At 39.9% G+C, this 12,556-nt stretch overlaps 1 protein-coding gene across 4 annotated transcripts in view; it reads right to left on the reverse strand.

Annotated features, from left to right (window-relative positions):
• CCDC15 (coiled-coil domain containing 15) overlaps positions 1-12,556 on the reverse strand; it is an 80,520-nt gene that overhangs the window by 9,698 nt on the left and 58,266 nt on the right. For 3 of the 4 annotated variants that reach the window (XM_084782033.1, XM_084782034.1, XM_084782032.1), the window contains 2 exons: positions 1,751-1,927; positions 396-544 (listed from right to left, as the gene is read on the reverse strand). In XM_084782033.1, the coding sequence (XP_084638159.1) occupies positions 396-544; positions 1,751-1,927 (326 nt within the window). The remainder of the gene's footprint in view (positions 1-395; positions 545-1,750; positions 1,928-12,556) is intronic. The other variant, XR_014779337.1, reaches the window with a different exon arrangement.

A 12,556-nucleotide genomic window follows, 5' to 3' on the forward strand; every position in this document is an offset into this window, starting at 1 on the left:
ATTAGTACTGCTTCTTTACCCCAAAGGCCATAGGCATTAATTCTAGCCACTGAATAAATATTTATTGAGTACTTATAATAGAGCAAACACTGTGTAAGGAAAGAAAAGAGAATACAGAAATGGTAACAAAAATAAAAGTTGTAGTGAAGGGCTTCCACACCACAAGCATATACAAAATGTCACCATAATATGAAGATGGATATGAATGAACAAGTAGGGAAACACTGGAAAGATGTCAGAAGCTGTACCATTTAAAGTGGGCTCTTGAGGAATGGACAGGAGGAAAGAAAAAAAAGCACCACATCCCTACACACACACACACACACACACACACACACACACACACATATAATTTTAATTACTATCAGGATACAGCTTTTCCTTAAGAAACTTACCTCTGTAGTTTTTATAGAAGATGCAATTGTTGGCACAGGTGTCAGGATGTGCATCCCAAAAATCAGGACCACAACAGCATAATGGAGGTAAAGTGATATTATAAAGCTTCATTTTCTCCTGGACCTGAGCTCGTAAAGCTTCTACATATCTATAAAAATACACTATGGTCAGGTAAATCAACTACTAGGAGAATAATAAGCATAAATCCTGGTTTTATAGCCAGCTTTCTTTGCTCTGTATCTGTCTTCCTATGCAGTGCAAAATAGCACTAAGAAAATACAGTACTAGTCCCAAGAAGTCCTAGCCAATCAACACCATAGTGGAGTATGCATGCTAAGTAAGGAAAAGTATGAGAAGACATACAGTGTCTCTCTGTTTGTTTGTCTGTTTTGGTCTTTCAAGATGGTGTTTCTCTGTGTAGTTTTGGCTGTCCTAGAACTGACTCTGTAGACCAGGCTGGCCTTGAACTCAAAGACACCCACTTGCTTCTGCCTCCCTGAGTGCTGGGATTGTAGGCATGAGCCACCATGGCCGTCAACTCTGGTTTTTGGTTTTTTTTTTGAGACAGGGTTTCTGTGTGTAGCTCTGGCTATCTTAGAACTCACTATGTAGACCAGGATGGCCTCAAATTCCACTTGTCTCTGCCTCTTGAGTGATGGAATTAAAGGCGTGGGTCACCACCACCAGGCTAAACCAAGTCTGTTAAGGAATATGAGAAAGCCTATTTTCATTTATTTTTTATTTTTTATTTTATTTATTTTTCCTTTTTTTATTAATTTATTCTTGTTACATCTCAATGGTTATCCCATCCCTTGTATCCTCCCATTCTTCCCTCCCTCCCATTTTCCCCTTATTCTCCTCCCCTATGACTGTTCCTGAGGGGGATTACCTCCCCCTGTATATGTTCATAAGGTATCAAGTCTCTTCTTGGTAACCTGCTGTCCTTCCTCTAAGTGCCACCAGGTCTCCCCCTCCAGGGGACATGGTCAAAAGTGAGGCACCAGAGTATGTGAGAAAGTCATATCTCACTCTCCACTCTACTGTGGAGAGTGTTCTGACCATTGGCTAGATCTGGGTAGGGGTTTAAAGTTTTACGGCCTGTATTGTCCTTGGCTGGCGCCTTAGTTTGAGCGGGACCCGTGTCCAAATCTGCCTATCATAATGTTCTACTTGTAGGTTTCTAGGACCTTCTGGATCCTTCTACTTTGCCATTCTCCCATGCTTCTCTCATCTAGAGTCCCACTAGAATGTCCTCCCCTCTGTCTCAGTTTCCTGGTAAGTGAAGGCTGAGAAAGCCTATTTTTCAACTACGTCTCTTTTAAGCCAGAATTTACTGCAGAACGTTTAAAATCACCTTACATATTCTTTTTCTCTCTGTTGCTGTTTTTCTCTGGCTCCTTTTATTTCTTCAAGTTGTAGCTGGGCTAAAACATCACTTATCTTCTCTTCTGAATAAGGTTCTTCATGACAGCTCATTCTTAGAAGTCTCTGCTCTTCAGCATAGCGCTGTTGTTCTTTCCTTTTCTTAATTCTAAAAATGAAATAAAATGTACTTAGAAATTTTCTAACGCATTTATTTAAAATTAGTTTCCTGATTTAAATAACTCAAGAAATTCCCTCAAAACTGGGATTCACAAAATCAGCTTAGCAATCCAAGAGCATCTTCAAAAAGTGTTTGTGCTGGCTGACCTGAACTTATCTTCCCCCACCCCCCCACCCCCCCCACCCCGTCTCATATATTTCAACCACAGCCCCTGCCCTCCCCCACCCGCAGCTGCTCCTGTCCCCAGCCCCTCCTCACACCTCCCCTCAGAAAATAGCATGCCTCCCAGGTTCATCAAACAAGAGCAGCATAACAGCCAGGCAAGGTGGAGCACGCCTATAATCTCAGCACTCAGGAAGCAGAGGCAGGCAAATCTCTGTGAGTTCGAGGCCAGCCTGATCTACAAAGCAATCCAGGACACCCAGGACTACAAGAGAAACCCTATCTTGAAAAATAAACAAATAACCAAAACCAAACAAACAAAAAAAGAGAGACATAAAACCTATAATAAGACCAGGCACATAGCATCACTTGAAGGCTGGATGAGGCAACCTAGTAGGGGGAAAAGGTTCCCTCAAGCAGGCAAAAGCCTCTGCTCCTACTGTTAGGATTTCCACAAGAACGTCAAGCTATCCAGCCATAACATATCTGTATGTAGGACCTAGCTCAGCCCCCTACAGATTCCCTGAGCTCCGCAAGCCCCCATTAGTCCCAATCAATTCATTTCTGTGGGCCATGACTCTGTGTTGTGTCCCTGCCTCCTCTGGTTCCTCCATTCTTTTCTCCCCCTCCTCAGCAGAACTCCTCAAGTTCCACCAAATGTTTGGCTGCAGGACTCCGCGTCTGCTCCTATCAGTTGCTGGATGAAGTCTCTCTGGCTTCTTTGATAAAGATTCTGCTAGGCTCTAGCTCCAGCACACTCTGGGACCAAGTGTAGGTTGAAGGTTTTGTGGCTGGGTTGGACAGTTCAGGCTCTGTGTTCCCCATTACTAGGAGTTTTTTGCTAGGGTAACTTTTGATTTCATGGAATTTCCATTGCACTAGGTTTCCACCTGCTCCTGAAATTCCTCCCAATTCCTGCCATTTCTCTCAGTATTTCCTCTTTCCCTCCTCCACACCATGTCAGTATATAAAACAATGCAAATAGACCCATACTTACCACCCTGCACAAAACTGAAGTTCAAGTAGATCAAAGACCTCAACATAAAACCTGAACTTCCTAAACAGAACACTCATAGCACAGGCACTAAGATCAACAATTAATAAATGGGGCCTCATGAGACTGCAAAGCTTCTTCAAGGCAAATGACATCATCAATAGGACAAAATGGCAACCCACAGAGTGGGAAAAGATTTTCACTGATTCCACATCTGACAGAGAGCTAATATCTAAAACATATAAATAACTCAAGAAACTAGACAACAACAAACCAAATAACACAAGTTTTAAAATATGGTACAGATCTAAACAGAGAATTTTCAAGAGACAATCCCAAATGGCTGAGGAGCACTTAAAGACATGTTCATCGTCACTAGCCATCAGGGAAATGCAAATCAAAATGACTTTGAGCTTCCATCTTACACCTGTCAGAATGGCTAGGAAAAAAACCAAAAGTGACAGCTCATGCTGGTGATGATGTGAAGAAAGGGGAACACTCCTCCATTGCTAGTGGGAATGCAAACTTGTACAATCACTTTTGAAGTCAAAATTGTGAATCAGACTACTTCAAGACCCAGCTATACCACTTCTGAGCATACACCTGAAGGATGCTTCCTCCTACTCCAAGGACACTTGCTCAACTATGCTCATAGCAGCTTTATTCGTAATAGCCAGAAACTGGAAACAATCTAGATGTTTCTCAACCAAAAAATGGATAAAGAAAATGTAGTACATTTACACAATGGAGTTTTATTCAGCTATTAAAAACAACAACATGAAATTTGTAGGCAAATGGATGGAACTGGAAAAGATCATCCTGAGTGAGGTAACCCTGACCCAGAAAGACAAAAATGATATGTATTCACTCATATATGGATATTAGCTGAAAAGTAAAAGACGATTATGCTACAGTCAGTCCACAGATCCAGAGAGGCTAAGTAACAAGGTGGATGGGGTGGGGGGGACAAGGATCTCCCTGGGAACAGGGAACAGATCCTTCCCTTGGGAAGAGGAAGAAGAACAGATTTCACAGGTAGACGAGGGGCGGGCGGGAGGGGAATCGGAGCTTGTCTTCTAACCACCTATGTAAGTTGACTCTCAAATGGAAATGAGAAATGATCAGTAAGACATTTTCCGTAATAATCTCAGCAAAAGAACAGGTTCAGGCTGCAAGTACTGGTAGGCAGGACATTTGACATTACCAAATGGTATAACAGGGACAAGATTTGTACACACACACACACACACACACACACACACACACACACACACAACACACACACACGGCTGGGGCAGCAGTATCATGTACTTTTACTGTAGGCACTTGGGAGGCAGAGGCAGGTGGATCTCTATGAATTTGAGGCCAGTTTGGTCTACAGAGCTAGTTCCAGGGTAGCCAACGCTATACAGAGAAACCCAGTCTCAAGAAAAAAAGAAAAAAGAAAAAAAGCAAATAATAACAGTTTTCAGGACACTGGCATCAACAAGGAAAACACAGTGGTCCCTAAAAGATGGGAAATATAAAAAGCAACCCCTATTAACGCAAGCCATTAGTGCCTTCAAAGTTTCTAGACAATAGCACAGGGAAGGAGAATTCAAATGGAGCCTGGTGGATTCCCCAACTAAAAGACATTTGTAACAGCTATACATTTACCTGCCAAAAGGTAAAAAATAAATCAAAACGTTAGATATTGTCTCAGTTAGGGTTTCTACTATTGTGATAAACACCATGACCAAAGCAATTTGGGGAAGAAAGGGTCTATTTTTCATCTTACAACTCAAAAGTCAACCCATCAATGAGAGAACAGTGGGCAGGAACTCAAGGCAGGAACCTGGAGGCAGGAATCAAAGGAGAAGCTGTGGAGGAAGGTTACTTACTGGCTTTCTCTTCCTGGCCAGTCTTACAGAAGCATTTTCTTAGATTAGAGACCTTTCCTGAGATATGCCTAGGTTTGTGTGACACTGGGGTTGGGGGTGGGCTTCCAACAAGTAGAGATAACCTATCAAAGCTTACCTAGTGTGGTGGTTTGAATGAGAATGGCCCCCGTAGGCTTACAGACTGAATGCTTGGTCACCAGGGAGTGACAATATTTGAAATTAAGAGGCATTGCCTTGTTGGAGAAAGTGTGCCACTAGGGCTGTGTTTTGAGGTTTCAAAAGCCCTAAATGGGGCATGGTAACACACACCTTTAGTGCCAGCACTTGAGAGGCAGAGGCAAGTGGATCTCTGAGTTTGAGGCCAGCCTGGATGCTTCCCACCAAGACGATAATGAACTAAACCTCTGAAATTGTAAGCAAGCCCCAACGGAATGCTTTTTAAAAAAAGAGCTGCTTCGGCCATGTGTCTCTTCACAGCGACAGGACACGGATTAAGATAACAAGTACGCACAAGAGGCAGAGAAACGACCCACAAGGAACAGAATCATCAGTCAAGGTCAACTACGACTGGACTGTTGTACTAGAACTAAACAGAAGGACATTCATATAGCTATTACAATCCTATTCTATACGTTCATACAGCTATTACAATCCCATTCTATACGTTCATACAGCTATTACAATCCCATTCTATACGTTCATACAGCTATTACAATCCCATTCTATACGTTCATACAGCTATTACAATCCCATTCTATACGTTCATACAGCTATTACAATCCCATTCTATACGTTCATACAGCTATTACAATCCCATTCTATACGTTCATACAGCTATTACAATCCCATTCTATACGTTCATACAGCTATTACAATCCCATTCTATACGTTCATACAGCTATTACAATCCCATTCTATACGTTCATACAGCTATTACAATCACATTCTATACGTTCATACAGCTATTACAATCACATTCTATACGTTCAAAATAAAAAAACTCTACTAGGCACGGTGGCACATGCACATCTCAGCTGAAGCAAGAGGATCATCCAAAGTTTGAGGCGAGCCTGATTTGCACAGCGAGTTCCAGGTCAACCTCCACTACATATACATAGTGAGACCCTGTGTTAACAGCAAGAAGTACCATGAAAAAGACGGAAATAAATCTTCCAAGGGAGAAAGCTGCAATTTCTGAGGCAAAAAGATCCTAAATATGATTTTGTCAGAGATAGAAATCTGAAAACATAGTGAATCACAACAAAGGGGATACAAATGAAAAAGCACAAAATTAGTCAGATTAAAAATCAGGTAAAGAAATTCAGTAGCCATTTCTCCAAAGATGATATACAAATAGGCCAACACTCATGTAAAACAATAACATCACTCACTATATCAAGGAAATGCAAGGCAAAGTAAAAAAAAATCTAGCTGGGCATGGTAGCACATACCTTTAAGAAGACTTCTTTGAGTTCAAGGCCAGCCTGATCTACAGAGTGAGTTCGAGGGCAGCCAGGGCTACACAGAGAAACCCACTCTCAAAACAACAAACAACAAAAAGATCATCTAATACTAATCAGAATAACTACCATTAAAAAACAAATCTGAGGACATACCTCAGTTGGTAGAATGCTTGTTTAGGATGCAGCAAGCCTTGGGCTCAGCCCCCAGCATCACATGAAATTAGATGTGGTACATTCCTGTAATCTTAATGTCTAAGGGACAGAGGCAGAATCAACAGTTCAAAGCTAGCTTGAGTTACATGAGATTTTGCCTCAAAGGGGGGAGGGGGGGAAGAGAGAGAGAGAGAGAGAGAGAGAGAGAGAGAGAGAGAGAGAGAGAGAGAACACACTAAGCATAGCAGTACCCATCTGCAATCCCAGGTTCTTGAGAAACCAAGGAAACTGAATCACAAATTCAAGTCCGGTCTGGGCAAAGAGAACTTTGCCTGAAAAACAAACAAACAAACAAACAAACAAACAAGAATGTGAGAAATTTAAATCCAGCTTTTCTTCCAGAGGACCTCTGAGTCATTACTACCACCAATATGATGATGGCTGACAAGTCCACTCACAGGGAATCTGACATGCTCTTCTGGCCTCCTTGGCACAGTATGAACATGGTACATACATGCAGAGAAAACATGCATCTACATTAAGTAAATACATAAAAAATTAAAAATAGAGAATAGCCAGGACTACACAGAGAAACCCTGTCTCAAAAACAACAACAACAACAACAACAAAACAAAAATAAATAATTTGTAAAAGGTACACTATATCTCAGTAATTAAAAGGAAGCATATATATGTAAGTATAGCAGGTATAGATCATATAAATCATACAGCTAGTATATATTTCAGAACAAAGAAAATGGTAAGAGATAAAAAAGGAGATATACCCACACTATTTTTTTTTTTTGATACAGTGATTTATTACATAGGTCTGACTGGCCTGGAACTTATGATATGAACCAAACTAGAATTGAACTTACATAGTTCCACCTGCCTTTGCCTCAGAATTGAAGCTGCTGGTATTAAACACCACACCAGGCCTATATCCCAAACATTTTTAAACCTAAAAATAGATACTAAATATATATGTAGGGTTTAGTTTATAGCTTAGTGGTAGAGAGCCTGTTTAGCATGCATGAGACTTTGGGGTAAATCCATAGTAGCACACATAAAAAATATATATTGGAGCTGGGCAGTGGTGGCTCATGCCATTAATCCCAGTAATCAGGAGGCAGGCAGATCTCTGTGAGTTCAAGGCCAGCCTGGTCTACATAGTGAGTCCAGGACAGCCAGGGCTACAAAGTGAGTCCAGGACAGCCAAGGCTACACAGAAAGACCCTGTCTCGAAAAACAACAACAACAATAACACCATTATACACATAACATCTTGGGGTCTGAAGAGCTGTCTCAGCAGTTAGGAGCACTGGCTGCTCTTCCAGAGGACCTGAATTTAATTCCTAGCACCCACACAGTAGTTGACAAACACCTGTAACTCCAGTTCCAGGGATTTAATGTCTTCTAATACCATATCTTTATAAGTTTTATATGTTTATAATGTCTTATATATATCAAAACATATGTGAATATATATACACATACAAGGTAATAACTGATAGAACTGTAAAGATTTATTAACTATAAAGACTTATTAAAATATTGAAATATACACAAAAATTTCAATGTCCCTCCCTCAATTACTGACACAGTAAGAAGGCAGAATAATGAAAATGATATGACTCTACGAAACAAATTGACCTAATTGACATTTATAGAATACTATAAGATTTTAAGAATAATATATATTTTCCTACTATAAAGCTCTTGTACTTTCTTGTACATTTTACCAAGATAGACAATATGCTAGACCAACGTTATAACCCCTTTGGAGGTTGAACAATTCTTTCCTAGGGGTTCCCAAAGACCATTGGAAAACATAGATATTTATATTATAATTCATAACAGTAGAAAAATTACAGTTATGAAGTAGTAATAAAAATAATTTTATGGTTGGGGGACACCACAACACGAGGAACTGTATTAAAGGGTCGCAGTGTTAAGAAGGTTGAGAACCTCTGCCCTAGACTACAAAACCAATGTCAATATGTTCAAAAGGATTCAGGTAATACACAGCAAATTTTTCTGACCACATTAGAATTTGGTTAGAAATTAGTAACAAAATTAAGACAAAATTTTTACAAAACCCAGTATATTTGGGAAATACTTCTGAATAACAAAGTGGAAATTAGGAATAATTTTTAACTGAATGAAATTATTTAATAGACGCAGGTAAGGAGTAGTTAGTAAGCCGGGCGTGGTGGCACATACCTTTAATCCCAGCACTTGGGAGGCAGAGGCAGGCGGATTGCTGTGATTTCAAGGCTAGCCTGGTCTACAAAGCGAGTCCAGGACAGCCAAGGCTACACAGAGAGACCCTGTCTCAAAAACCAAAAAAAAGAGTAGTTAGTAAGAGGCTGGAGAAATGGCTCCAGGGTAAGAGCACTACTTGGGTTCCCAGAACTACACACCAGCTCACAACTGTAGATAACTCCAATTGCAGAGGATCCGATCCTCTTTCTGGCTCTACAGACAACAGGACACACATGGTACATAGACATATATGCAGGAAAAATATCCACATACATAAAATAAAAAAATAGTATGCAGTAGGGATTTCCAGCATTAAATGCCTATATTAGAAAAATAAAATAAAAAGGGCCTCATATAGCTTCTATCTTAAGAAATTTACAAAGGAAAATTCATGTACAAGAAAAGAAATAGATGTAAGTAAAGGAAATAATAGAGGTCTGAAACAATTGACAAATGGAAAATAGAAATAATAGAAAAACTACTGAAGTAAAAAGTAGATTGATAACTGTTCAGCCACTCAAACTATAAGGGAAAAGATACAAATTATTAACATAGAAGTAAAATGCTATAATTATAAATTCTACTGTAATATAGAAAGCTTGGGACAATTTTATGCCAATAAATTTGACAAGTTGACTAACAATGTGAAAAATATACATTACTTACATTCCTTTTTCACAGTCAGGTGCAATGAAGCACACCTGTAATCCCAGTATTTGGGGAGGCAGAGGCAGGCTGATCTCTGAGTTCAAGGGCAGCCTGGTCTACAAAGAGAGGCCAGGACAGCCAAAAGTATACAAGAAAAACCCTGTCACAAAGAGAGAGAGAGAGAGAGAGAGAGAGAGAGAGAGAGAGAGAGAGAGAGAGAGAGAGAGAGAGGGGTTTTTCACAGTGAGAACTCCATACCCAGATGGGTTTAAAGGCAAATCCTACCACATGCTTAAGGAAGAAATCAAGCCAGCTGTCATTCATCCAACAAGACTGAAGAAAACTGCTTCCCAACTCATTTTCTAGCACCAGTGTGACCCTGAAGCCCACATCAGAAGGGCAAAAGCACAAGTTAGTATCTCTCAACATAATTAGATTGCTTTATTTCGTTTTATTGCCAGACTGCACTGACTAGAACTTTCAGTATGACTTGACTAGATGCGACAAGAATGGCCAGCCTCTGACTTGGGAAGAAAGCATTTAGTCTTTCATATGAAATGCATTAGCAGTAAGTTTTTAAATAGATGTTCTTCACCAAAGTAAAAAAAATAAAAAATAAAAAATAAAAAAAATTTAAAAAAATCTCTTCTCTTTCCAATTCTTTGAAAAGGTTTTTTTTTAAATAAATGACAATTTTATTTTTTATGCATAAAGGTTGATGAAAAAACCATTACTAGTTCTATTAAAACTAAACATTTCAACCAAAAAGCATAATAAGTATACTTACTAAATACCATTTTCTAAAATATAGCTTTAAAACATCTAACATGCTTGTTCGATTTCAGTACAATGGATTCAAGACCAAGTATACACATTATATGCATCAAGGCTAGGTTACAAATTATCACAGTCATTTGCTGACTCATTGGCTGTATTTTGTGATACCATGTTAGTAATAATAAGAATGCTTTTGGACCCAATCAATGATGGATTAATGAGAACATTCTGAACTGCTGATGTTGCAGGAATTGTAGCCTTTACAGCAGGGGACTGAGCGGCAGGCATCTGCATTGTAAACCTCTGCCCTGTGAGGGCCACTGGAGTGCGTACTTTAGTTGAAACAGACATGGAGTCTGGCAAGATAGCTTCTCCCAAGAGCATGGTGAAAGATGCACAGATGATAGCACAAATCCTGAAGAATATGGGGATTACAGAATATGAGCCAAAAGTTATGAAGCAGATGTTGGAACTTGCCTTCCGATATGTGACCACAATTCTAGATGATGCTAAGACTTATTCAAGCCATGCTAAGAAAGCTACTGTTGATGCAGATGATTGCGATTGGCAATTCAGTGCCGACCTGACCAGTCTTTCACTTCTCCTCCCCTGAGAGATTTTTTGTGTTAGATATTGCAAGACAAAGAAATCAAACTCCCTTGCCATTGATCAAGCCTTATTCAGGTCCTAGATTGCCAGCTAATAGATATTGTTTAACTGCTCCAAACTATAGGTTTAAGACTTTATAAAAGAAGGCATCTACTCCTGCAGGAAGAAAAGATTTTTTAAAAAATTTTCTAATGGATGTTGGATTTTGCAGTGTCATAATGTAGCTTCACTCACTCTCTCCCTCTCTTCCTTATTTTGACTGTTAAATCAATTCTGTCCCTGGGGTACAACACACTTGGTAAACATATGTTGCCCTCATACCATGTTGTTTGATTCCCTTTGCTAAGAATGCTTATAGAAAAGTGTGGAGTAAAAACTGCTCATAATGTCTCAGGCAGAAATATAATTCAATTGGAAACTGAACAAGAGGCAATTTATACTACAGTCTTGCAAATAATTTGTCTCTACTTTGTTCATGTCCTGGAGCTGTGCAAGGCTGAATTTACAGGACACCTCTTCTGGATTGGATCCATTTCTTGTCTGTGGCTTTCCTTTGTTTGTAGTAAAATTGGTACAACCAGCTTCTTTTAAGACTGAAATACACACCTTATCTCATCTGGCAGGTACTTAGCTAAGACAAAAGATAATATATGCCCATACTAAAGCTTGCTTACAAACTTCATTGGAGCTTTAAGGCCAAGTCAGTGCCTGTCTACAACGCTTCAAAGCCTGAGATGACTATCTGTAGGTGCTAAAGCTCCTTTTAAGTTAAAGCCAATGTTTATTTCCCAATCTGAAAATCCTTAGAGACTTAAGAATTTTACCAGTTGTACTTTGTTTGTGTCCTAAATGGAGCAAAGCCTAAATGACAAAACACCCATTTAAAATGTTGTTTACTGGAAAGAAATTTCATGACAGGTCCCATGTGTTCCAAGTTGGCCTGGAATTTCCCACGTAGTCAAGTGTTCTACTTTCCTTTCTGTTGTGATGAAACACTCTGGTCCTTTCTTGGTTTTGTTTTGTGTTTTTGTTGTTGTTTGGTGGTTTTGTTTTGTTTTGTTTTTGTTTTCTTTCTCGAGACAGGGTTTATCTGTATAGCCTTGGCTGTCCTGGACTCACTTTGTAGACCAGGCTGGCTTCGAACTCACAGCAATCCACCTGCCTCTGCCTCCCGAGTGCTGGGATTAAAGGTGTGCGCCACCACATCTGGCCTTCTGGTCCCTTCTTAAGGGAAAAAAGACTTCATCTTATTCTTTCGGGTGACAGTCCATCATAAAAGGAAGTAAAGGGCAGGAAGTCAACCAGGAACCTCATTATGAGGAATGCAGCTTGCTGACCTGCTCTCTAGCTCGTGCTTAGCTAGCTTTTTATACAGCTCAGGACTACAGGAACAGTGCCACTCAGTGGGCTGGGCCTGTCTTCATCAATTAATAATCACAACAGTTCCTCACAGATACACCCACAGACCAAACTGATCGAGGCAAATCTTCAGTTGAGGCTTTTCCTCTCAAAGAACTCCAGGCTATGTCAAGATGACATTAACTAAGGCTACCCAGGACATCAAGGATATTCTGGTCCTTTCTGAGTGCTGGGATTATAGTGTGTACTATCACACAGTTTCTGTGGTGCTACAAATCAGACCCACGGAGGATCCCCAAGAGCTCTGA

This window comes from Acomys minous, assembly GCF_964271855.1.
Source record: "Acomys minous genome assembly, chromosome: 5".
Classification (NCBI taxonomy): domain Eukaryota; kingdom Metazoa; phylum Chordata; class Mammalia; order Rodentia; family Muridae; genus Acomys; species Acomys minous.